Consider the following 27,186-nt stretch of genomic DNA (forward strand, 5'->3'; position numbering starts at 1 on the left):
TTTTCCAGTGAGCAAACAGCACACAGAGACAAAGATCAAACGCTCAAAGTGCTTGGAAGGCTGTGCACAAGGAAGATGGCACCAAGCAGGTCATGCACAGGGCTCATTTCCACAGGGGGGGCATAAAACCACTGAAGCAATGGGAGGGCTGAAGCCCGAGGCCAGAAGAGCAATCAGGATGGGGACATGCATGCTTGCACTGATGACCAAGTGTCCCTTCAGTATGCAACACAATTGGCATTAAACTCAGCAGCTTTATTTCTCATGTATGCAGCAATTACTTGTAGTAGGGCTTCCTAATGTTCTCTCTACTGATTATATCATAGAATCAGAGAATAACAGGTTGGAAGAGATATTAAGAATCATCTGGGCCAACTTTCCATAGTCTACACAAGATGACCCAGTACTCTGTCCAGGCAAATCTTATCAGTGTCTTATTTTGGAGTATCCATCACTTCCCTGGGGAGATTAACCCAAAGGATGATCTCACCATGAAAACATTTTCTCTTCTGTCCAATCAACCCATTACCCCTTGTCTTTTCCATTTGACTCCTTGCACAAAATGAATCTCCATCCTCTCTGTAGCCACCCTTTAAGTACTGGAACATGGTGATAAGCCTCCCCTAACACATCTGTTCTCAAGTTTGAACAATTGAAACAATTGAACAATCTTTTGTATGTAACATATACATTTATGCATTTCCAAACAGTTGGCACTGATGTGTTCAGACAAAATCCAAGGAAGAAAGGATGCTGGAAGAAGAAAGCAGTACAAAGAGGGATCCAACACCCAACCACTGATGGAGCAACAACATCACCAGCAGTGAGCCTGCTGCTCACCATCCTGCAATCCATGCTGGGATCCCAGGTGGGGTCAACAACTCTCCTTGGCACCTGCCTGCAGACCCTCAAGCATCCTTCCATGGCAGCTCAGACCCTGCCAGAAATGCCACATTTCTGCAATCTCCCTGGCCCATGGTGCTGCTGGCACTGGTCATCTACTGCTGTCAAAAAAAGGAGGAGGATAGAACACATGTGTTCTTCTTGCTGGGTAAGAGAGCTGAATCTGCTCACAGAAGGACTGGTGAAACCCCAAGGCCAGGATGAAGTATGAGGTGGGAGCTGGCAGCTGCAGGGGATGAAATGTGGATGACAAGAGTAAGACTCAGGAGGATGAGCCCATCCCCACCTCATACCAGATCACCTTTAGCCATTTTTCACATCCTCCTTGAGCAAGAAGCTGAACAGACTGGTACAGAGGGTCAAGGACCACAATCAATGAGCACTGCCTGCATGGGGCCTTTAACACCCCCAGAAATCAATGGCAAAATCTTTCAACCCCAGCCCTGCCAGATCGCGCTTGCAGCAGTAACGGAGGCGTAAATACGAGGAGCAATAAATGAGCAAACTGTTAATTGTGAAGCTTTCCCATGTCTTCTTTGTGAAGCAGGAGTGAGTGCAGGGTGCCTGAGCAGGCACAAGATGGTACTTGCACAGAGATTGCTCACTGCTACAGCTGCTTGCTTTCATGGGGACGTGCAGGAGCACGTTACCACCCACCGCACGCACTTTACTTGAAATTACTGCCCTGAGTGACTGCATGTGAATTTTGACTCAAAACAAAACATAAATCAGGTCTCAAACCTTACCTAGATTATGAAGGGGAAGTTACAGAAAGTCATTTGGTAATTTACACCCTGTATTTTACCTTTGTTTCTGCTATTATCAGACCTTCCCCACATTTTCTTCGTGTGGCAAGAGATGAACAGGCAGTGTAAAGCCCAGTGTGGGAAGGACAAGGTGACAGCCAGCAAACAGCAAAATGACAGAAAAACCAAGAAAAATGACAAAATATTTGAAATTGTGTAAAAGACACATAAAATAAATTGCAGAGAGAAATTTCACACCATAGGATGTTATTTCTCAAGAACAAACTCCATTATAGTCTCCTAAAAGAAATGGTGCACTTTTTTTTGAAGGAACTGAGAATCAGAAAGAGCATGTAGAGTGTGGAGAGGATGCTGGGATGCTGCATGGCCAGGAAAATGGACAGACTGATGTACCTGGTCTCCACCTCTGAAACTGAGATCTCACCATAAAGCACTTTTATCGTGCAGAATAAGAGAGAAATAGTTTGCAAAGACTCAAAGTGTTTTCAGCTTAAAGTCTCTGCAAATTAATACACTTTGTAGGAAAAAACAGTCAAATGCAGTGTTTATTCTAAGCACTTTACTGCCTCAGACTCATTACCTGGTACCTTACATGCTGTCTTTGTAATGCAAATTTGTTAAAATACTGTGCTTTTCATAAAACATTCATACAGACAAGCTCACACTGCACAAGTACCAATTTTAAGTGGAGCAAAAATACACTTACTTTTTCCTAATATTTCAGCTCTGCACCTAAGTCTTATCCACATAAGCAGTCTGTGAGAAACCTGCTGCTGCTGCCACTGCAGCACAAAGGTGGAAGATTTCCCAAAGCAGCTGATGTAGGCAATTATGAACTGAATTACCACATGCCAAAGCCAAATGAAAAGACTTTGTAGAAGGTACCTGCAGCAGAGGTTTTATGAGGAAGAAAGATCATTACAGAGAGGAGGAGAGATACCCTGCACTTAAGGAGGCCAAACATTGCACATACTGCACCTGTTTGCTGAGCTCCTATTTAGGAGCCACCTGCCCTGTCTGCAGCACATCACCACAAAGAGTTTGCTGGGCACCCTCACCATGCAGCACCAGGCATGCTGCTTCCAGCTGCTGAACTGGCTGGACATGATTCACCCATCCAGCAACACAGGGAGTCCAGCAGGAGATACAAAACCATCTCCATAAGGTCTCCAGCCAGCTTGACCCACACAGTGAGAGATGACTCAGGGCTGGAGAGGGCTAAGGGAAGGAAAAGTTCCTGATTTACAACTGACACAGCTGTGGAGAAGGACCAAAACATCACCTTCAGGGTTTAGGGCTATGACAGCACTCTCCCTCCTCCAGTGAACTTAGATCTTGGAACATGAACTACCACAGCAAAGCCATGGCCAGCTGCAAGTTACATTATAAACTGCACTAAAACAAATTCAAACACACAGGACAAATGCAGGAAATCTTCTGAGCTTTTCCTCCTCCCCCCACACTTACCAACTACTTTTATTTCAACACAATCTAAAACTGTGCTATCTCAATTCAAACTGAGCAACTGCTCTCATCCTGTGTATTTAGTTTTGAAAACTGTCATTTCTTTTTCAGGCCTGAAAAAGGGCCCCCAAACCTGGAATATGTCAAAGTCTTACAACTGTACCAGTTGGTCTGACAGAAGAAAATACTACATTTCCAGACTTCCCAGAGCTATGAGGCAGAACTCAACAACATTGCCTGAGGTGCCAGAACCATCCACACTGGTTTTCATCAGGTTCAGAGCTATGACACAAAGGTAACCAACATGAGGCATCCTAACAAGAGGTTTTCTTTATTCTGCATAATAACATGCCAACTGCAAGCCAGGTGTACCTCCCAACCTGTCTGCCAGACCTGGTTCCCACTCACCCAAAAGACAAGGTTCCATTACTGCTCCTGAGCACAGATGATTTCCCAAAGGAAACCAGGTCCTCAGGGGGATGATGCACACATCACTGGGATGCACCCACACCACACAGGCACTACATGGCAAGGGCCTAGAGACTGGGAACTGCACCCAGATTGACTACCCTGCAGTACAGACATAACCAAAGTGAATTGGACTTAACACAAAAATTTCTAAATTGTTAAAATAAATTAGCAGAGTCACAAAACCAAAACGAAACAAAACAACACAGAAATCCACCCAAAACTCCCTCAAACACCCTCCTCATCACCCAAAGAAAAACTCCAGATCCAACAAAGATTGGGGCAGGATCTATAATCAAAATGAAAACAAAACAGTAATTTTGCATATGTGCTTCATAACATGTTAAGAAAATAAGTACTTGTTCAAACACCTGCAATGATTTCTCAGATGCAAGAGAAGAGAGTGAACATACTGAAACCTGCTTGGTTTCGAAATTCGGTTCATTTGGCACATCCTCCACTTTTGCAAGAAAACAAACAGCAAAGGCAGACAAGCCATGGCATGAGCAGCCCTGCACTCTCCTGCCCACCTGCCTGCAGCCCAGCTCAGAGGAACCTCCCTGGCTACACCAGCTTAGCTTCATCTTTACACTCAGGCCTCAGCCTGCCCATTAAAATGGTCAATAGCAATGCCAGCTGAGAAATGTCCATCACTGAGAACTCCTTTTTACAGGTCACTGGCCAACCAGACAACAACAGCTTCTAGCCATGACTGACCTCTCTGCGACACAAACCGCTGATTTCCAGGAGAGAGACAAGCCATGAGCCATCCATTTTCTTAATCGCAATTAAAACAAAACCAAAGCCACTCAACTGTTTCTATATGAATTTGTTTTTATTTGTACAAAATAAAACGTGCAATCATCCTGCTATGTTTCTGAGACTGAACACTAACGTAATAAGAATCTGAATGTGTTCAGTTCATCTACTGTTGAACAGAAATCAGCATCACAACAGTTTGGATAACAAAATGTTCTGCTGCACAGACCTCCAAGTAAGCTGACAAAACAGATTCAGATGGGCGTGTCTTATGATGGAAAAATTAACTGTGATAAAGAATAAAATGCCCCTTAGATATGTTGTTTTCAGAGTCATTAAGATGCAAAAGAAATTTAAAAAAAAATGCTGTCTCCCTAAAGTTCAAGAACGTGTAAGAAAAAGCAAACAAACCTGCCTGGATGACTGACTTTTTGCAACATTGGCTCTGGCAAAACTGGCTTCTTTAGTTGATCAGTCCTGCTCCCACTGTGCTATACAGAGCTGTATGATGCAAACAGATCTGTGGGTTTTAAGAAAAATGGAGCAAAACCAGCACAATACACACTGAAGTTCGTATCAAAGAAAAAAGCATAAAACAGTTATTTCCTCTTGCAAACATTTTAAATGTTTGCCATTTGCAGAGACTCTCAATCAGAGACAGACTGCATCACGTTTGATTCCAGCAAAATGTCTCCTGAGGAAGTCTGCCTTGATCTAAGATTTTCATACTTGGGTTTTAATTTCCAGTCATATTTACAGGAATCTGCTTCCTCCAATTTCCTAATTGAGAGTGCATGGCTTGAAATATGCCCATCAGCTATCATATGACTGCAAATCAACTATCAACTTAACCAAGAGATACACATTCTCAGGCTTCAGAAAATAATTAGGCACCCCAGATTTTCCTGCAGCTTCCAGAAGAGCAGATGTCAACAACCACATCAACAACCAAGACCACTGGTCCCATCCAGACTCGCAGCTCCTGTACCCCGACCTCTCAGCAATTCATGGAATTGCGACCACAGTAACCAACACGATACATGGAAATGACACAACAAACCCACAGCTGGCTGCCTGTGTCCAGTTTCTGCTCTGAGCTGAACTCCTACTCACCAGGCTCTTGGTCCTTTGTGGATATGCACTCTTTGATGGACTCTGTTATGCCAAGACTAGCAGCAGTGGGCAGCGGGCCAAGCAAGGATTCCAGTGCAGGGGGTCTTACAAGAGTTTCACTTCCATTTCTGCATTCTCCATCTTCATTTCTTTTACCTCTATCCTTCTCATTAAGTTCATCATAAAAGTCCTTGTTTAAGTGATTAGCAGCTGCTTCTAGCTCCTCATCTTCTGCCTCCTCCTCTCCAAAAATGCTAGAGGCATTATCTTCTATAGAATCTGTAAGGGGAAAAAACCCAACAGATCATTGCATACCATCTGTTACAGAAACTAAATAAATAGAGAGGCGCTCTCTTAAAGAATAAAAATCTTTAGAGGAAATCTGTAAAAGAAATACACAATATTTTAGTTCAGTGTATGAATACATGGAGTTTCCAGATGCTCTTCAAATTCATTACCTTGACTATTAAAATGTATTTTTGTGACTGCATCATCTTATCATATTAGGTAAAAGGGCTTTGTGAGAGAAGTCAGCTATTTCCTGGTATAATTACAAATTAAAAATAGCCAGTTAAACCAGCACAAAGCCCTTCCATATGGGAAGTCAACTGGGGAACTTGGCAACAGAAGGGTCTAGATACTGGTCCACTGCACTTTCAGTGATAAAAAGAAACATTCTCAGGTGCCAGTGCCAAGCTTATACTGCACCAGGAAAGAAAAACAACTGAAATCATTAATGAACTATCCCTGCAATGAACAATGTGGTTATTTTGAAGACTGATTTATGAACCACCTATTTGGCAGAGAGAACCCCAATGCAAGAGATGTTGTACTGTGCAGGCATAAATATGATCACATTTATCACCATAATGTTCATTCACTCCAGACTGCCAGATCTGAGCTCAATACTATTTAAGGAGTCATAAGACTTTATAGACTTACCATCTTTAGTGAAATTTGCAAATATGCCTTTTGCTTTTGGTCTGCAGTTTTCTAATTCACTCTCTATTTCATCTTGGTAGCTCGATATTTCTCCTGTGGTGTTGAAATAAAAATAAAACTCAGCGATCATCGATGCAATATTGAAGAAATGAGTGATATGTTACACTAAACACAATTCATACCTTCAAAATCCTCCAGCTTTTTTGATAACGCCTTTTCAAGCTGAAATGACAATAGACAAAATAAACATGAAATTACTAAAAAAATACGCACAATTTTAAACTGTTTGTGAGCTGTACATAGAGACAGAGAATGGCAGGGTATTTCAAAAGCATAAGCAGGTTTTGAATCCCCACTGAAATTACTTTGTAGTGTCAGACAGGCATGACAGACAGGCCTCAAAACACTGACCAATTTCAAAATGTTATCTCCCCCATCTTTATACTTCAAAAAGAGCCTCCAGCCTGGCAAGCTGTAAATAAAAGGCCTCATTCTCCAGCAGTCAGACCCTGTGACTGTGCCTGTAGATGTGAGAAGTGCAAGGACAGTGCTGAGACTGGAGTGCCCACACCAGACAGAGCAAACTGGTGATGGCAGAGTGAAGCTCTGACCTACAGCACCTGGCTGGCTCTTGAGAACATCACTGACACCCCTACAGACCTTTAAATGATAGCACAGTTAGAACAAGCAAAAACCCCAACAAACCAATAATAAAAGAATTTACTAGGGCAGCAGTAAAATCTTCTCCTCTGCTGCCAGCTTTAGTTTATGATTTGTAAAGAAATTAAGCCACATGAGAACTAATCTCTGTGGAAGTGGGTGTTGTACCACACAAACCCACCAGCAGTTTAATTAAAGTAAATGGGTTATTGTTTTCATATTTATTTTAAAAAAGTTCTCTGTAATGGCACTTCTCCTAAGCACAGGTATCACCTTAAAAACAGTGCATGGTTTCTAATCCCATGACATTTTTAATTGGGAAACTATTCCTTTGCCAATAAACCAAAAAATATCTTTAGTTAATGGGTACCATATGCACTAATGCTCATCCCCGTCTCAAGAACCTCAAAATAAATGTACTAAATCTTACCAAGGGCTGGTCAGTTAGGATTTAGCATTAACTAAATTCAAAAGGGAATGCACAGAGGAAGGAGAGAGGAAAGAATCACAGAGAGCATCCAATTCAGAATTTACCTGCTGTATCTTCAATTTTTTTTGACCAGCTGTAAACGAAGGAGGATCACATTCTTCCTCCAAGTCAATCTTCATAAACTCATCTATGGTCAGCTGACTGGTTGGTGTATCTTGAAACTCTGTCAACCTACCAAAGCACACAGCACATGACCAAAACATCTATAAGAACTCCTTTGAAAGTAACACAATTTGCAAACTGCCAAGCTATGGAATAAACATGTCACCCTTAGCAGCTCTGGCTCAAACACAGACTACATTAAAACTGAAGTGCTACTAATTGTTTCATCTGCTGCAAAAAAAGTATCTTTTCATATCCCAAATTAGCTTTTGATTTATAAGAGTATGTAACATACTTTTTTTTTGATGAACAACGACTGAACAGAAATACTGCAGCCCCTACAGTCAATTAAGTATAGACAAAACTAAGACAAGAAGCACAGCTCATTCCTCCCCTCTTGGTGATTTTGTTATCAACAGCAACAACAAAATGGATTCACCAAATAAAATATCTGTCCTCCTGGTTTAGGAGTTTCTCAAAAATCTTGCTGATATGTCATCATGATTAATTTACACAAAGCAAACGTTAAAGTAACGTCTCTTCAGCAGGCTGGAAGAGGGACAAGAAATAATCTTCTCAGGACACACAGAAGCAGTGGTAAAATAAATTGATCATTTGCACATCACACAGATTAAATACATGGATGAACATAATTTGACAATAATAAACTTTGGATTTGTTTAATGTTTGCATTTTTAAAGTTTCTACCTATGTGAGAGACTGGACTGGCTCCATGGGGAATTGCCATGAAAGCAGATGAATCTTTCACAGGAATTCAATCTTAAATAAGACCACGTGGTCATAACTTAATCCACAAATACCAGCATTTTATACAGGTGGCTGAGAATAAGCACATCCATTTTACAGATGGAGAAAAGGAGACAAAAGGTTAAGTACAAAGCCAGGTCAGGAAACGTCTGGCAGAATGCTTCTCTGACAGAAAGTGCCCTTTTAATAATATCAACATTTTCCATGGGAAAATGGCAATGATGGGTCTGCAGCTGCTTCACTGGAATATTCCCATCTTTCAGAGGAAGCAGAGCTGACAACAGCTTCCATCTGCAAAGCTAGGGAACTAAAAATGGTGATTCAGTGCTCTCAGCACGGGACCTTTCTGCATTTCTCTCCCCCTAAAAGCAGTTGTGGTTTTCTCCTCAGTTCTCTCCTCTACCTCTGGTTGCAATAAAAGTCTCTCTGAAGAGGGAATTTTCTCTAGGACAGAAATTCAGTTTCTAGCCAACACCCGGGTCAAAGCCAGGAGCACGGGGCCACACTCTCCTACTATATCCTCATCAGTCTCTGTGTTTCTTTCTTTATAAAGTGAGAAGCAAGACAAGGCAGCCCAGAAGGAGGGGTGTAGGTAGGCTGCAACTGCAGGACACTTTGCCTGGAGACATCCTGCTCCTGGAGCAGGGCCAGAGGCCACAGGCAGCATCTCATGTCATGAAGTGCACAGAGAGAGCCAGGCACCTCTGTGTGACTCCAACAGCAAGCAGCACACGAAGCCCATGCATGGCTACACCAGCCAGAGTTAGTGCTGCTGAGGAGAAGAAAGCCTCTGAAAACTAGACTTGCTTTTGGAATTCAAGCATCTCCACAAGGCCCCAAATTAGCCATGTACTTAAGAGTGAGTGACAGCCCAAACCCTTCCCTCAGAGTACCAGGGACCAGCTCCCTCCTCCTCTCTTTCAGATCAAATTGGAAAGGAGAGGAGGATGCTGTTGGCAGCAGCAGCACCCAGCTTTTAATTAAAAGACCAGAAATCTTTCTTGGCGTTAACAGGCTTCCAGCATGCATTACCCACCTTCCAGGAGGGAGCCACGTCTATCAGGTTAGAGGGAAAACTTGGCTAGGGCACTATTATTATTATTATTATTATTATTATTATTATTATTATTATTATTATTATTTAAATTCAGGATTCACTTAATGCCAAACCCATGTATCATTTGAGGAGCATGGATCTTCCCAGTCACGATCATTAAAGAACAGCCATCCATCTCTCCACAAATGAATCATGTACTCACAGGCAGCCCCACTTCAGCAAGACTCTTCCCCCCAACCAGCTTCACCTTATTAAAATACTGCACTCCTCCCAGTGTTAAAAGCCAAGGTGCACTTTGGCAAAAACACACAGTTTATTTATCCAACACTTGCTCTGAGTCTGACATGAGCTGCCAGGGCCCCACCAAAGCAGCACCACCTCTGCGCACGCCGAGCAGCCAGGAAAACACCAGGAGCAAAACCCATGAAGCCAGGCTGGGGACAAGATGACCGTGCTGGGTGTCAGCACCTAAGCCCTGCAGACACCTCAGGCTCTGTCTGTCCCTCTCCTGCCCACAGTGTCACCTGACTCACGTCACGTACCCTGCGCCCATCAGAGGTCAGCCCTGGTGAGACAGTGAGCAGGAGCTGGCACCAGCTGCAGCCCAAGCCCCAGCTCCCACACAAGGCAGGATGGGTCTCTCCCAACACCTTCAGTGTGGCTGCACTAGGACAGGGCAGAGCTACATCATGGTTACTGCCAAGGAGCTCAGACCCACAGCACAGCATGGTTTAGCCATCTGACCAGGCCACCAGCACCCAGTCCCACAGCCCTGCCCTCCCTCCTTTCCTCAGTCCTGATCCAAGTCAAGCAGGGCAGGGCTGACCATACCAGGAGGGGGCTGCCAGCATCACAGTTTAAGCACAGGCTGGTGGTGATGCAAATTTAGAGCAGAATGTTATTTTTTCACTTCTCTCAAGTCCTGCCCCCAAGGTTCTAAACCTTCTCCCAAAAAGAGGAACCATCCTCGACGGTCAGGATCCCAGCTTGAGCATCATCTCCGTGGGAGAGCAAGCTGCACACTCAACATTTTCTCCTTTAACTGGATATAAATAAATACCTGTGTTTGCCAACCACTCGCCTGCCTCAACATTTTACATTGGCTGATATCCTGTCTACATATTTTTAAACATTCTTTAATTTTATCCACTGTTTGGACACATGCCACCAAGGCAACAAACTGATGCTGCAGCAGTCTGCACCACATGAAACAAAGCAACATTAGTTTGGCAGTTAAGAAAAACTGACACAACCTTAATTATAAACACAATAATTTCAGGGGCAAGGGAGTGGCCTCATGAAAAAAAAATAGCCTGTAGCTATTTTTTAAGTCCCACATAAAAATGCTATCCAAGTTCATTTTTCACTTTTGTTAACCTAAAAAAACCTAATAAGAGTTGCCACTTTAAGTTATGCACAGACAGAGGGAAAATAAACAGATATACAAATTAAAATATTATTTCCTTGGCACAAATTCAAAAAGGCTTTAAAAACTGAAATTTGGCAGACAAGGACTTTCTATTTATAGTCAAAGCAGAGGCAACCACTAAAGCTCAGGCTAAGATTCAACTTCCAGTATAAACCGTCCTCTTACAGTTTCTCACAGCAAACTCTTTCAAGAAAATTCCTTTGGGAGAAAAGTTTTTCCAAAACCTAGTGTCATCTGCCTCTAACCCCGACCCTTTTCTACAAAGAAAAAATTCCACAGTTGTTGTTTCCTCCATTTACAGACAAAACCACACCTCTCCTTCTGATAAGGCACTTTTGTGTACAAACCAGTACACCAATTCTATTCACCCTTAATTTAACTCCCAATATGGGAAAATGGGTCAATCTTTTTGAAGTTACATGCAATGTCCTTTTTACTTTGTTTTGTTCCAGGGATACCATCCAGTGGAGACTCTTGAATCCAGTCTGCAGTGATAGAAAAAACAGACTCCTGTGTGCAGCTAAGGGCTCAGGTTTAGTGTTTAATTCTGCAGCAGTGGGGTGTGACAAAGAACACAAAAGAACAAGGACTTCTGGACTCCAACTCACAAATCCTTCAGGAGCCCAAGTTCAAAGCCCAAGAGGAACTTCTAAGCAGAGACTATTCAGGAACAGCCACAGTGTCCTTCTGCCTATGCACAATCAGCATCAAGCTCAAGAAAGCAGGCAGCATGAGCAGAACTATCCCCATACAGGAGGGCAAACAAATTACAGCTGCAGAGAGAGCTGTTTTGTTAAAGAGGGAATGTGGGGTTTAGCCTGAGCCATCAGCCTTTAAGTTACCTGTTGTGAGAGGTCTTTTTAAAGTACTTAAAGTATTTTATCAGTGGATTAGAAGAAAAATAATAACTGAATATGCCACACTGTTAGCAGAAATAGAAGAAAAAGAACCTTTATTACAAGATAAACTGGTGCTAGCAACTAAACTCCCCTGAGTTTTCCCAAATTAACAACATAATTAAAACCATAAGTAATAACTTACACGATATCTATATAATCTGAACTGTCGCATCAACATTCTAGAAATGTATCAGATGATCAGACACCTCAGACAATTCCAGACTCTGGAAAAGTAAGGGATACACTTTTGTGTCTTAGTGAAGAACCAGAATATTGCAGAGCACCCCCACTGCTTTAATTTAACCTTCATCAGTGCCTCCGGCCACTCCAAACCTGTGCACTCACAGCAGAGAAGCTCTGAATTCACACTGGTGTTCAAACCATCACTATTTCTATGCTACAAATCTAACAGTCTGTTGCATCACCCTTCTCTACTTATTTTTTTCCAAGCCATACAATGTCTACACATGAACTATTTATGGAAGTATGTAAACACATACCCTAAAAGTGATACTTAATATAGAACATATATCTGAAATAGTTATTAAATGCTTCCTACATGACATAACAAAAAGTTTTCCAGCAGCTACCAGTAAGTAAATAAATAGAAGAGTAATCTCCTGATATGTAAGCATTGTACATATATAAAATTTTACATGTATTTGCAGTAATATAAAAGGTAGTTTTAAGCCTGTATGAATGAGTATCTCATTACTAAAGGTAAGGACAAAATCAGAGGTGATCCAGTTGCTGTGGTTTTACAACTTACAATTTATCACCCAAGCTGTGCTAAATTATTCTGTCTGTTCCTAGCCAAATGCAACTGTTAAAGAGAAATATTCTCCCTTTACACAACTTCCAACATTAATACACATCACCTCTTTTTGCAATGGACTAAGAGTACAGACACAGTCATTTACTTCCAATTAATAGGTGACTGATAATTTATGGAGCTCATTTGCTGGCAACTTCTGATGTTTCTCTAAGTATTAAGAACAGATACCTCTAAAGATTGTACTAAATAAAGAACCCTTTAGAATTAGTTCCTGTTACTTGCTCACACCAACACAGAGATTTAAAACTGTCACAAATTCATAAGCATAAATTTTAAAGCTCTCATTCTACAAATGCTTACACATAGAGTTAACTTGCATTAACACTTTGGGCCCACTATCAGCCCCTGGATAATCCCACCACCTCTCCGGCCATCCCAGAATTCTGTCAGTCTAAACCACCAGAAATTTTTTTGCTCTTTTTTCCCCTCTGATTCAAATGCTCACACCGTGCTAATGAAACAAAATGTGTTAGCATTCCTTAAAATTCTGCTTCATTAGCATGGTTCCTCTGCTGTGGTCTGTCAAAAGCACTCTATGATCTCCTGGAAAAGAAAAATAGAGCTGTTTAATTTCTCAACAGCCACTCAGATGAAGAAAATCAAACACAGGAAAACTATTTACAAGATCTAAGCCTGAGTTAGTGCAAACAAGTTACTGATTGTTTCAAAAGTAAGAGTAACCAAATTATTTTTAAATTATATCTTTAAGGATGATGTTCTAAAACATATTAGGAATCTAATTAATGTATTAAATTGCTAACTGTATAGAAGCTGGATTTATAAAAAGGAACATTGCCTGTGAAATTGGATTCCTCAGAAATAAAACCTTTTTTTTTTAATTAAAGCAGACCATCCAACTTACAAAGGTATGCAGTATCAGCCCACGGATCAAGTTCTATTTTACTCACCATACTAGAAAGGTTTCTGAAATCATCTGCAAGCCACTTGAATTGACTGAACTGGAGGCATGAGATATTTCTCAATTTAGCTTATGGCAGCCAGCAGAGGAGCTGCTCAGCTGCTGAGCTCAGATCAGAGCAGACACCAGCACCAGGTCCTTTACATGAAATAAACTTCCTGGTGTTCTAAATGCTTCTCTCCACACCACACTTCAAGCAAGAGCCCTTACATGACTCTGACACTCAGAGCATCCTCAGCCCCTCCATGCTCAAACCCCTCAGGTAGCCAGCTCTCCCTGAGTCACTGGATACCCTCCACAGAATTTTAGCATGGCTGTACTTGGATCACAGCCCAACACTGACTCCTACACGCCTTTCCCTTCTGTCCTGGCCTTGATGGGGCTTTGCTGTTTTGAATAACAACAATCTCACAGCCACCTCACAGCTGCCCATGTCCCTGTTACCTTCCCTTCTCATCCTGACTCATGTACAGCCCCTCTCTCTTTGCCTGCTCTCTCAGGCATCTGTCCAGCTTGAGACAGACACAAGGTTTATGCCAGCCAAATATTACAGAAATTAAAAAAAAAAAAAAAAAAAAAAAAAAAAAGAAAAGCTGCAGGCAGTACATTCAGGACATTTATCTCTAAGCATAAATTGTTAATTTTACCAGAAAATTATCACCTCAGTCATTGAAAGAGCTAGAACAGGGTCCCCAGGATATAAGCAAAGGAGCCCATTTATGGAAGTCCCGCAGCATCTACAACTGGTAAATGAAGCTCCTTTGTAAAGAGTCTTGTCTTCCTTCCCAAAACACTATGAGGCTGTGAGAAAAAACCATTCACCTCAAAACCAAGTGATTTAAACCCATTCTGGCCTTTTGCTCCAATTTCTTCTAAATAAAGCTTTACTGCTGCTGAAGTTCATCAAAAATAAGTTTTTTAGCAGATAGTACTTTATGGAACTGAGAAGAAGTATTTTTTTTATGCAAAAAAGCAGTTCAATTTAAAGATAAAGTGAGCAAGTCAAAGCAGCAAAATGCAAATGTTAAGAAAGATAGGCTGATTTTTTTTAAATTCTATGGAAGAAGTGCCTAAGATCTTCAAACAGGCATAAGGACTGCACAGTATTAGATAATGGACAAGTATCACAAAAATTACTTTTACTGAAGGTAACACAAAATGTAGAACACAGAGAAATCATGCAAGAGGTGAATAAAAACATGAAGGGGCAAAGTATTTAAAGGTTAAAAATACAGAGGCAAAGACAGGTGCATTGAACACAGGCACAAATGTGAGAACTCAACTAAATAAAAGGACTGGGTTTATTAAAAGTTAATTTCTGCTACCTCCACGGATGATTACATAGAAAGTAACAATTTGACTAATTAGCTAATATTTGTACAGTACTTTGAATATAAGAAGTGATATATAAGTTAATATAATTTCAATTAGACTGGAAATGAGATAGAATTATCAGTGCATTTATTAATATTTAATAAGTTCGGTTTCAACAACAGCAACAAGCTTTACATTTTAATTGTGTGCCTCAAAACATAAAGCTAGAAGGCCCTGCAAAGTGACTTCAAAGTTTTCTCTACCAATATTACCAAAAACCCACTCACATTAAAAATAAATAAGCACTGCTTTTTAACCAAACTGGTGCCCAAATTAAGAACTCTTGGTTGGAAGATGAGTGACAGCACACATGGGCCATGCTTTGTCACTTTTTCCTTCCAAAACAGATTCCCCTCACGACCAGGTCGTGAATTTTTATGACCTGGAGATACCTCACATTTTTGTGAACCTCCTCCAGAGCTACTCCTCCATCTGAGAGCAAAGAAAGAGGACACAGCCTCCAGGCAGGCAGGCTTGGTGCTCTCTAGCTGATGGACACCAGGGTGAACTAATCCAGACCCACCAGCTGCACTGCCAGGATCAGACACAGGACCCTCCTCAGGGAAGGGCTGCCACCCCTTTCTGAGGATCTTCCCCAAACATCCCCAGGAATTCCCAATCAGGATTTCCTAAAGAGCATCATTCCTGCATCCTCACCCACACACTCCTGTCCTTCCCAGGCAAACACACACCATGTGGGACCTTCCCTTGCAGATTTCTGCCACGGGCACCAAAGCAAACCCAGCTTCCAATGGTCTGTGCTTCCCCAGGAAGGCAGCTGGGAGCTAAATCAAACCACACAGCAGAACCTGCAGGCTGGAAGTGCCAGCATTATCTGGACTCATGCTGGGTTTCACTTCTGGAGCTGTCAGGGCAAAGCCATCAGCAGTGAGCACAGCATCCAACACCTTCATAAAACACAGCAGCTACTCTTTACCAACCAGAGTAACTATAATTAAAAGGAAATAAAACTGCACATCAAACTGAGAAGCAAAGGAATTTTTAAGAATGTGAACTAAATTCTTATTCATTTAGACAAATTCTATTTGATGGCATTTTGAAAGGAATTCTTGAAAGAAGAGGAAAAAAACTAGAGTGCAGAAAGAGTTATTCAAAGGTATTTTTTTTATTTGCCTCCCTTAAATACTATATAACATGCTCTTATTTGAAAAACATCAATCAAATTTATAGATTCATGATAAATAGTTGTAATTATAGCTGCCTGAAAATAATTCAGCTGTCACGTTTACCCTGTCAAAGTAAATAAGGCTGTCATTTTAGTTGATGTGTGTGACTTGAGTAAACATTTCAAAGCATGAATTTTGAAGTAAGATTTTCTCGCTTGAAACAATTGCTCAAATTAATTTCCCTTCCAACTCTAATTTATTATGCTTATTTTCTTAGTAAGTACAAACTCTTTAGCTATTTAACCAAAGCATCTCGGAGTAGATTGTGGTGCATAACTCATTAATCATACAAAATGCACAACTGAAACACATGACCTTTTGGCCAGTGAAAAAAGGTGACATTAGTACTACTCCATCCTTATAGTTGTAGTACCTGGAAGCATTTGAAACACTTTAAATTGATCCCTTCTCCACCCATGCATAGCTGGAAAATAGCATAATTACTGTTCCACCAATGAAGACCCAGGACAAAAACATTTTCCACAATTAATAAGTGAATTTTTTTAACAAGTATTATGCTCAGTTGGATGTGCTTAAGCTGATCCCAGCAAGTTGAGGAGAGAAACTGAGGAAGCTTTCTAAAGACAGACCTTGGGAAACAAATATCAGAATATATTGGTGATAGAAGAATTTCCAGCTGTGGGCAACAGAAATCATGGCATTTCTGTTAGGTCATTTTTAACTCAACCTATGGGGAAAGAGTACGTTACAACTTTTCAAAAGTAAAATGACAGAGACTGGGTATCTGCCTGCATCATTAAACTATGGAAAATACTACTTGATACTAATACTACTTTAAAAAAACAAACACACAAAAGGTACTTGGAAAATTCCCACTTCCAGCGAATTCTTCACTGAACTTATAATTAGATTCACTGTGCTGTCTTCTATTTATTAGCAGTACAACACTACCAAAAATGAACACTTCAGCAAAATATTTTGAAAAGTTCTGTTCAGTAACAGCTTAAAGACAAGACTTTTCATCACTTGGCTTCTGGATTAATGAAAAAAAAAAAAATCTCACAGTAGACTGCCAGCTTTGAGAATCAATAAATTATTTTTTTCTGAGGACATGACAATACTGTTAATATTACTGACATAGCATTATTTTGCCTTCAAGTCTTCACCTGTTAAATAGGCACAGTGCTCCTTACAATCTTTGCTGATCATTTGAGGCCTTACATAAGAGGTGAGGTGTTAGTACTTCAAAATGACCAGCTAAAACAAATATTTATTTGATTCATGGCACTTACAAAAATAACCTGGTTTTCTCCAACATACATTTATTTTAGACTATATCACTGTTCAGTACTGTAAACCAAAGATAAAAGCAGTAAGACTGCACTGACCTTTTCCTTAATGTGGACTCACAAACCTTCACCACCCTGATGACCTCTTTAACAGTCCGTCGGAAATCATGCATTCTTGCTGCCACTAGCAGAGCTAGAGAACAAGCAGAGAAAGTTAATATCAAAAAGAGAGAAATTTCCTGAAGAAAAAAGCAGAAAATAGTCAGGTAACTATACCGTCTCTTTGCCCCTGCCTTCAGGAGCTGTAAATGCCTATGCTCAGCTGTGTCCCTGAATACCGGCGATGGACCTGACTTCACAAACTTTGCTTTCTACCCACTCAGCTGAGTGCAAGTTGCATCCTGAAAAATTCTGTGCTTTAACATTTGGGAAACAATAGTCATCTACAGCCCAAGAATATTTCAATGATCACTTATTTTCAGTGACCATCTTCTTAGCAAGACTCACTGAATTATGTCCCGAATAAAAAGATCTCCAGACAAACACTGAATGTGCCTAAGCTGCTCTCCTCATTGCTGCCACTACTATCCTAGTCTTGCTGCTGCCCAAGTGCTCTCCTGCAAGACCCTCTACACAGCCAAATAACCAGTTGCATTTACATGGTGTCTTGATTCAGAGCACCAGCTCTGTTTTGAAGCACCACCCCCACTCATCATACAGTAGCTCACTGCACAGAGCAGTTTTAAGCATAAAAAAGTGCTTTTTCATAGAGGAAACCAAACCAGAGCTCCAATTCTGGTATGTGCTTAAAGTGCTCCTAACAGGAACATCAGGGCTGAACTAACAATTGGTCATTTGAGCTAAGTGTGGCATAGACTTAATTTTCAGCCAGGGAACCAAACTAAACCCAGTCCACAGTCCAACACGTGAGCTGCATATTGCATGGATGGATGGAGGGGGCTCAGCACCACCTGCTTCCATCTATTGATCCATGTCTGTTGAATTAAATTACTTGCTCGTGTGGATACAGCCCATGGAGCACATCAAAGAGCAGACTGATCTCCCATAGCCTATACTCAAATTTTTAGCAATGTGCAACAATCAAATACTATTAACAAAAAGGGGCTAGAAATGTCAAAAAATTGCATAGTCCTAGGTTCTCAAAGGTTTGACCATTACTTCTCATTCATGCATAAACATGTAAGATCTTTCAAATAAAATAATGCACATACATGAACTCTGTGACTACCTACACTCTTCATTACTCTGACCCCACTGGCTACTATCTTTTAACCTGGCCCTCCCAAACCCATAGGTTTATGCAAGCATCATGACAGCGATGGATCTTGGAAAAAGATGAAGAAAGAGAGAAAAATAGTTTCAAAAACAGGTCAAAGAGGGCACTTCTTGCATAAGACTCTGTGTAAAGACACAAATCAAAGTGCTTGTACTAATGGTGTCATTTTAGCTGACAAAAAAAAACCTTTTAGCAGCTAGAGCCTGCAGAGTGGGGGCAAGAAAAGCACCCGAAAGGAGCTTAAAAAAAAAATTTCAAACTGTAGGCTACAAAGTGTCTGAGCAAGTACTGCAGGAGCAAGGGCAAAAATGAAGCTATAATTCCAGAAACTATTTCGATAAAGACCTATATAATCTGTAGATGCCTGACAGAACAAAACCCCTAGAAGGTGGATATCACCAGTGAGAAGGGGGGAAGGGACACGGCAGGGGCTCGGACGTACCCGCCCCGCAGAGCCCCGAGGGCCGGCGCCCGGTGTGCATCCAGTCCCTCTTCATCCTCTGCAGCAGCCTCAGAGCCGTCATGGACACCTCGTGGTTCTTATCCCCGAACTCCAGCATGTGTGCAAAACGGGGAATATACAAACACGGATCTGCAACAGAAAGTAACACAGTTAAGCCTAACCCTAACATCGATTTAGGAAATGCAGCGCAGCGAGGCTGCTGGGCTTGTCTGGCTTCACCTCAGCAAACAGACTGTGCTGCTGGGCAGACCCTCTACCACTAAGCTTTAGAAGCACTTTTTTAGGTAACCTATAACAAAGTAATTCCTCACTCTCTAGACAGGTGATCTTTAAAGCACTGCACAAACATTCCTACATGCTCTTCAGCATCCAAGGCTGCACACACTGACTGTGACATGAGAGCAGTGTTGCTGGTATCAGGGAAACCATGCCCAAAGTGAAGCATTTACAAAAGCTTTTGAAGAATGAGGACACGATTTAGGCCCAAAACTTGTAATATCTCTCCCAAAAGGTCTAACATCTCTCTTCCAACATCTCTCAAAAAGTAACAAGGTAACTTGCATGTTTCATCTCAAACCTAACTACCAACTAAGCTTAAAAAAAAATTCATTTGCTTAAAACCGTCCCTAACAAAAATCTAGTTACCTTCCAAGATAATTCCAGCTGCTTCTCAGACTCACATTCCAAGAATACAAAACACTGTTTATTACAGACTTCCATCAGCATAAAGTGCTGGAACCCAATTAACATCATTAGCACTATGACAATTTACATCGGCCACAGATCTGCGTCCAGATGTATAAACTTATTTCAAGCGTTGGTGTTAACAGCTTCAAACTAACCAAAATATGTCAGTACAGATTGTGCTCTGCCTAAACCAATTTATAATTTATCAAACAATCTTGTAAAAGCTACACTTAACACATGTTTACTCTTAGTTGAGATATCAATTTCTCATTTCCTGCCAGCCTTTTATCACTTGACCGAAAATCCATGATGTACGGTAAATTGTTAACTATTAGTCTCAACTCAATTTCCTCTGCTGATCCCCTACGTGGGCACTTAAACCGATAAAGATGAAAACTCACCTCAAAATACTGTAAAAATCTTAGGGATTTACAACTAATCAAAGCAGTTTCATTTAGCACCAAGTTCTAACAATGATGCCCTGTTGCTATCCATAATTACCAAGATCACACCAGAGGTGATAATGCCTGTCAGCCCTGCAGAAGCATTTAAATGAAAGCACTTATAAAGCAAGAACTTCCAACCTCAAATTCCCTCAAAACTGAAGAAATTTCAGCCTGCAAACATGACCCAAACATGACTCGTGAAATCAAAGGTTTAGGAGGACTTTACCAATCCCCATGATTCTAAGGACTGGTGTTCTGCACTTCCAAGTATGATTTTATGAAGCTCTACTCTAGAGAAATGACATATTCCAAATTCAACGACAAAAAACCAAACCTTTCAGAAGCCACAGCCTAGGGTTCAACATACATTTAAACTTTCCCTGGTTTGCTTTTTCATCTCTTCTTATCCAGAGAGTGCCCAGCTTCAGCTCCAGCAGCTGCCAGAATGGAGCAGACAGTATCCTGGCCACATTTTGCTTTAAATATACATCACTTATTTCCACCCCCCCACTAGGAAGGGAATTACAAGGGTAAGGAATTCCAACATCAGTTCAAAGGCAGAGAACTATCTCCTCTGGGTCTGGCTCTGATTCTTGCCAAAACCAGTGGCAAGAGCTGTACCCATGGCATCTTAGTTTCTATCACCAGCTTCAAAAGGTGTTTCTTTATTTGTCCATTCATTCCTCCAACTCAGCCCAAGCTCTGGGGGTGCCAGGGGATATGGAGGTTCCATTGTATACCTAAAGCAGTCAAAACCCCTTGAAGGATCTTCCCTGTAAAATGAGTTCCTCTATCTGAGTCTCTTGCTTCCACAATCCCATATCTTGGAATTATTTGTTCCAAAAATACTTTAATAACTAATCCTGAAGTTGCTGAAACACTTGGAAATGCTTCAGGCCACCCTGTTGGCTGACACACTATTACCAGAAGAAACCTTGCCACTTGGGGGATTTTGGTAAAATCCACCTGGCATCTTTGGAAGGGACGTACAGCCCAAGACCTCCCTCCCCCGGCAATTTTCTTTGTAACCCTGTTATTGGTTTTAGCACAAATCAAGTAATCTTCAATAGCTCACTTTGAAAAGGTACAACAATTACACTTACCATTGGTAGGGGTACCCTCTAGAAATTGAACTGAATTAATAATAGCAATACACAATGCAAAGAAATAGGCTCACCTTTAGGAGAACCCCCTTTTCAGCTGTCACTCCTCAATCAATCCATTATTTATATGGAGACAAACTTCACAGGACCAAACTTTGGCCAGTTTAATAATACTACCAATTGGACCAGAACTACTTCCATTCTATTCACCACATACCTCACCAGACTGGGAGGAGCAACTCTCAGCTCTCTCTCAGGAGCTGAGTTTCAGAGTTGAATTTCGGGAGCCTTTACACATTTGCATTGTAGCTATTCAGACATTTGTGCTGGCATTCATGCCCACAGGTCATTTGACAAAACATTGCACATCGTTAATTTGAATTCTGAAGCTACCAAACAGTCAGAAAATGAAAACGTGGGTGGGTTTTAAATAGCAAGCCTTAAAGAAACCAAAAAAAGTAGGACAGTGAATATATAAATCAGAGGCTAGGCCCAGGTTAGCATATGCAAGTCCTGCACGGATGTAAACATTTGAAAATAAATAAATAAGAACTGCTAGAAGCTGCAAACCCCAAACACATTGCTTCGTTCCAGGGGCACCAAACCAGCATGGGTGCACTTGCCCGCAGGAGGGTCCCCTTTGACTTTGGGTGACCTCTGGGGCTGCAACAACTCCACACATACGAGCAAGTTACAGTCGGGCAAAACCCCGTTGGTTTTCCTCAAAGGGGATGTTGGAGGCCATGGAGCAGATCACAAGAAAAACATTGTTTCATGTTTTAAGCAAGGAGCATGTGTTCTGCTGAAGACCTTCCCTTCTCTCCTGATCCCAATTCTGACTTGGAACTTGGACTTTCTGAAGAACTTTGATGCCACACAGTCACTAAGAGGGATGTAAGAACAATTTCAAGTTGTGCTCCAAAGAGTGCTCCCCACCGAAAGCGGCAGGGCCCGCAGCGAAGCGAGCGCCGACCCCCGCTGCAGGTCGCCGTCAGGGAACGGGCACAGTGGGGGGGACAGTGTTCGCCGAACGACACCGGAGGATGGGCGGGACGGCCCGGACGGGAACGGCGGGCACAGGGAGGACACGCCGGCTGGAGGGAAAGGGGAAGAACCCCAGCAGCGTCCCTCGTCGGGAGCAGCCCCGCCGCCGCCGTGCCCCCCGCGCCCCGGGCGGCGGCCCCGCGGGGCAGCGCGGCTCCCCCGCCCAGCGCAGCGCGGAGCGGCGGCGCCCCCGCCCGGGCCGCCCGGGAACGGCGCTGCGCGCTCGGGGCCGCCCCCTCTGCCCCGCCGCGGTCCCCCCGCGCTGCCCCGCGTCCCTCCGCGCCTGTCCCGCTGCGGCCGGAGCGGGGACAGCGGAAGGAGCAGGAACACCGATCGCGGGGGACCACAGGGCTCGCTCCCGGCGGGCGCTCGGCGCTGCGCACGTAGGCGCGGGGGGGCGGCCGACGGGCGAGCGGCGGGGCGGGGGGCGGCCCTTTCCCCGCCGCGCCCCGGCGCTCGCCATTGGCGCGGGCGGCCGTGACGTGCGGCGCGGCCGCTGCCTCTTAGTGCGGGAGGCGGAGGCAGGGCCCGGCAGAGCCGCGCCGAGCCCGGCCGCGTAGCGCTGCATCCCACCGCCAAGGGAGCGCCCAGGGCAGCGCCGCATCCCTCCCGCCCGCCGCGGAGGAGCCGGGGCGCCCCGCGGGCAGCAGCGCCCCTGGCGCGGGCGGGAGGAGCGCGGAGGAGCAGCACCAGCAGCAGCGACGACGGCGGCAGCCGCCGCGGGGACCGGAGCAAAGTTGGTGCGAGCGGCGGCGGGGCCGCCCGGGAGCGGGACTGCAGGGAGCCGCCGCCTCGGCTCGGCCCGGCCGCCGCGGATGTGCCCCCGCCGGGCCGGGAAGGACGGAGCGGAGCAGTGGCAGCGGGGATCGGGCGGCTGGCTGCGCTTCACCCTCGCCGGGCTGCTGCACTCGGAGTATTTGTGGATTGACTCTCGCTCCTGACCCACCGCCTCTGCCGGATTCCTGGGGTTTTGTTGCTGGATTTTGGCTTCTTTTTTTTTTTTTTTGGTTTCTCCCTTTTTTTTTTTTTTTTTTCTTTTTAATTTTTCTCTCCCCGTTCCTTGGGGAAGGAACTGCCTGCCGGCCCCGCTCGAGCTCACCGCTGCAGTCGTGGCAGTGCCGTGGAGGCTGGGACCCCCCCACAAGCCAAGGTGAGCGCTGGCACTGATCCGACACAGCATCACCCCTTTCCCCCCGGAAAGGTGCGTCGGGCCGGTAACCAAAGAGCGGGCACACACGCCAAAAAAAACCAAAGGCCACCCTGCATCTAGAAGCATACAAAATATCCTGATAGTGGGACTCGCATTTGGGATCTGTTAGTTCTCTTGCTCATGCCACTGCCCCCTGGTTGCCTCAATGGCAGGATCATGAAGTGTTTGACTTTTTTTCTTCTGCTTCCAGAGACCTTAAAGAAGTCCAAAAAGAGTGTGAGGTCAAACGGCAAGGTGCCAGGATGCTATGAGATAGTGCCCCTGTCCCTGAAGAAGAAGATGGCTGCAGAACTTTACCCTGCCAGCACCAACACTAACATTGCAAACAGCAACGCCGCCGCCGCCGCCACTGCTGCCAACAGCAAGAAGAACGCCCTGCAGCTCCAGCAGAGCGCCCAGCCGCCCCCGCCGCCCCAGCTCCAAAACCTCAACAACAACAACTTGGAGAGCGCCAACTGGCAATCCTTCCATCCCACGCTGCGGGAGAGGTAAGGGCCAGGCCCGCCGGACCCTCCCCGGGCGGGCGGGAGAGAGAGAGGCGCCCGCCCTGTGCACCTGCGCCCCGGCCAGGCGAGAGCGCAGGGCTGGGCTGGAGCCCCGGGGGCCGCCGGCGGGAGGCTGGGGCACCGGGCGAGGGGCAGCCCGCGGCTAACGGGGCTTCTCCCCCCTCCCCTGCTTGCAGGAACGCGCTGATGTTCAATAACGAACTCATGGCTGACGTTCACTTCATCGTGGGCCCGCCAGGGGCATCCAAGAAAGTTCCTGCCCATAAGGTTTGTGCAGATAATTTTTGGCTTTATAATGCTGCTGTGCAGGTCGCCTTTTCCCCCTGCGTTACAACTAGGTTCCACTTTTATTTCTTCTAATTATAGCTCTTGTCTAATCCCAGAAGTAATTCACATATACACTGCAATTAAAGGGAGCAGTCTCAGGCAGTGTTCTGCTTCCACTGCAGCTTGTAACTTTTGCTAAATGTAGCTTTTAGGAAAACCAGCATGCTCAGCTGTTCCTTACCATGTTACTGAGGCTTCTCTCTCTTTATTTTCCAGTATGTTTTGGCAGTTGGTAGCTCTGTCTTCTATGCTATGTTTTATGGCGATCTCGCAGAGGTCAAATCTGAAATCCATATACCAGATGTGGAACCTGCAGCCTTTCTAATCCTATTAAAGTAAGTGGCCACTACAAGTCTGCTAATTACATGGACAGAATCAAAGTAGCTTTTAAAATATACATCTCCTAATTGACATTGTGCAATATGCACTTATTGCTGTTTACTTAATGTGCTGACAAATATTGAATGTCAGATTCACTGCCAGCAAAGACGAATATAGATTATTTTCATGGCCTAGTTTTTGGGTTATTTTCCCTGAGAAACTAATTTTTTTTTTCACCCCTCCGTCTAGATACATGTATAGTGATGAAATAGACCTGGAAGCTGACACAGTTCTGGCTACACTCTATGCTGCCAAGAAGTACATCGTGCCGGCCCTAGCAAAGGCTTGCGTCAATTTTCTGGAGACCAGCTTAGAAGCAAAGAACGCTTGTGTCCTGCTGTCTCAGAGCAGGCTCTTTGAGGAGCCAGAGCTGACGCAGCGCTGCTGGGAAGTGATTGATGCTCAGGCAGAAATGGCACTGAAGTCAGAGGGCTTCTGTGAGATAGACCAACAAACACTAGAGATCATTGTAACCCGGGAAGCACTCAACACCAAGGAAGTGGTAGTTTTCGAGGCTGTTCTCAACTGGGCAGAAGCTGAATGCAAACGGCAAGGGCTGCCGGTTACGCCACGCAACAAGAGGAATGTATTAGGGAAAGCTTTGTACTTGGTGCGGATTCCAACCATGACTTTGGAAGAGTTTGCCAACGGAGCTGCCCAGTCCGACATCCTCACCCTTGAGGAGACTCACAACATATTCCTATGGTACACGGCCGCAAACAAACCCAAATTAGAGTTCCCCCTGACGAAAAGAAAAGGACTCGTGCCTCAGCGCTGCCATCGGTTTCAGTCGTCTGCGTATCGCAGCAATCAGTGGAGGTACCGGGGCCGATGTGACAGTATTCAGTTTGCCGTAGACAAACGGATATTTATAGCAGGACTGGGATTGTATGGGTCAAGCTGTGGCAAAGCTGAATACAGCGTCAAAATCGAACTGAAGCGCTTAGGCGTTGTCCTTGCTCAAAATCTGACAAAGTTTACCTCCGACGGCTCCAGCAACACCTTCTCGGTGTGGTTTGAACACCCTGTGCAGGTCGAGCAAGACACATTTTACAATGTAAGTGCTATTCTCGATGGTAACGAACTCAGTTACTTTGGACAAGAGGGAATGACTGAAGTGCAGTGCGGGAAAGTGACGTTCCAGTTCCAGTGCTCCTCGGACAGTACTAATGGAACCGGAGTACAAGGAGGACAAATACCTGAGCTCATTTTCTATGCATGATGCATTTCACCTTGATTGTATTCCAGTGCTGCAATGATGCACATTAAGGGATTTTTCGGTTTTACTATGAACTCTGCAGCAGTATGGAATGTTATGCTACTTACCTATCTGCTACATCAGGCTATACAAATAAGTGAAGGAATGCTCTTGAATTTAATCTTATTTTATTTATTCATAAGCTATTTGACTTAATTATTAAGACTGCAACATGCAGAAAAATGTTAAATTTTGCACGTACTGTGCATTTATTTTGTATATAGATAACTAACTTGCAGACTGCAGCTGACTCAAACAGAATGTTCTAAACTAGAGCAGTTTACGAATCTGTGAAATATAAAACATTTTTACTTGCCCTAAAGCCTGTGTACTTGATCTTTGCTGACCTTATGGCTCGTGTGTGTTAATTCATGTACAGCTAACAGGGGTGATGACACTGTAGTCTGGTCCCTGTGTGCATCCACACCCAGCAGATAGGAATGTTCCCTCTCTTGGTAACTGAAACTATCCATCAGCAGCCTTTATTTTTCCTTCATGAGAAAAGGAGCTGACATTTGAGAAAGCTCAGGGGTTTTTGTGTGTTGCCCAAGCTGGAGATAGACCATCAGTATAATCAAAGCTGATCAAAATCATCCTATGGTTATATTTGAAAACTCCTAACGCCCCTTCACATACAGCATCTCTGTTATCCTCCAGCCTGCCCACTAAACAGCAACACTGCCACTTGTACCTGTCAAACACCCCCCCCTTGAATGGCCAGAGTCAAGAAACACAGATGAAGTTAATTAATTCAGTGACAGGGCTGCATCACAAATTTAGCCCAGGGCTGTATTACTGGCAGACGCTATCTGAATTTACATCCCATCTTTATACACAGCAGAAGGCATTAGAAAAATACTTGCAAGATGGTGTTTAGGTTCACTTAAGATTACTATTAGAAATAAGCCACCTTAAAAAAAAAAAAAAAAAAAAGCTGTTGGATCTTTCCTCCTGCTCTTTTTTGGAAAACACAGTCTCAGGCATTATGAGCAATCATTCTGTTCTAGTACTTTGCTCAGAAAGTGATAAAAGTTTTTTCTCAAAGGTCTCATGATGATAGCTGAGCCAATTAGAAATA

General features: G+C 43.6%; 2 protein-coding genes across 3 annotated transcripts in view; one reads left to right on the forward strand and one right to left on the reverse strand.

The window, feature by feature from the left end:
• BRF1 (BRF1 RNA polymerase III transcription initiation factor subunit) overlaps positions 1-27,186 on the reverse strand; it is a 173,102-nt gene that overhangs the window by 67,276 nt on the left and 78,640 nt on the right. The window contains exons 6-11 of the mRNA XM_059850485.1: positions 19,126-19,275; positions 17,486-17,579; positions 7,611-7,737; positions 6,599-6,638; positions 6,417-6,509; positions 5,475-5,753 (exon numbers count right to left, since the gene is read on the reverse strand). Coding sequence (XP_059706468.1) covers positions 5,475-5,753; positions 6,417-6,509; positions 6,599-6,638; positions 7,611-7,737; positions 17,486-17,579; positions 19,126-19,275 — 783 coding nt within the window. The remainder of the gene's footprint in view (positions 1-5,474; positions 5,754-6,416; positions 6,510-6,598; positions 6,639-7,610; positions 7,738-17,485; positions 17,580-19,125; positions 19,276-27,186) is intronic.
• BTBD6 (BTB domain containing 6) lies at positions 22,961-26,430 on the forward strand. Of its 2 annotated transcripts, XM_059850488.1 has the most exons (5): positions 22,963-23,576; positions 23,827-24,124; positions 24,319-24,409; positions 24,686-24,804; positions 25,040-26,430. In XM_059850488.1, the coding sequence occupies exons 2-5, from the start codon at positions 23,916-23,918 to the stop codon at positions 26,070-26,072; spliced, it is 1,452 nt and encodes a 483-aa protein (XP_059706471.1). In that variant the 5' UTR covers positions 22,963-23,576; positions 23,827-23,915; the 3' UTR covers positions 26,073-26,430. The 2 variants fall into 2 exon arrangements, with proteins under 2 accessions (XP_059706470.1, XP_059706471.1); XM_059850487.1 differs by having other exon boundaries at positions 22,961-24,124.

This window comes from Haemorhous mexicanus, chromosome 6 (genome assembly GCF_027477595.1).
Source record: "Haemorhous mexicanus isolate bHaeMex1 chromosome 6, bHaeMex1.pri, whole genome shotgun sequence".
Taxonomy (NCBI): Eukaryota; Metazoa; Chordata; class Aves; order Passeriformes; family Fringillidae; genus Haemorhous; species Haemorhous mexicanus.

Excerpts from the sequence above, each read along its gene's own strand:
- BTBD6 (XM_059850487.1), top strand. The coding sequence starts at position 23,757 with ATGCCACTGCCCCCTGGTTGCCTCAATGGCAGGATCATGAAGTGTTTG. Across the intron at positions 24,125-24,318 it reads CATCCCACGCTGCGGGAGAG|GAACGCGCTGATGTTCAATA; the intron begins GTAAGGGCCAGG and ends CCCTGCTTGCAG. Across the intron at positions 24,410-24,685 it reads AGAAAGTTCCTGCCCATAAG|TATGTTTTGGCAGTTGGTAG; the intron begins GTTTGTGCAGAT and ends TTTATTTTCCAG.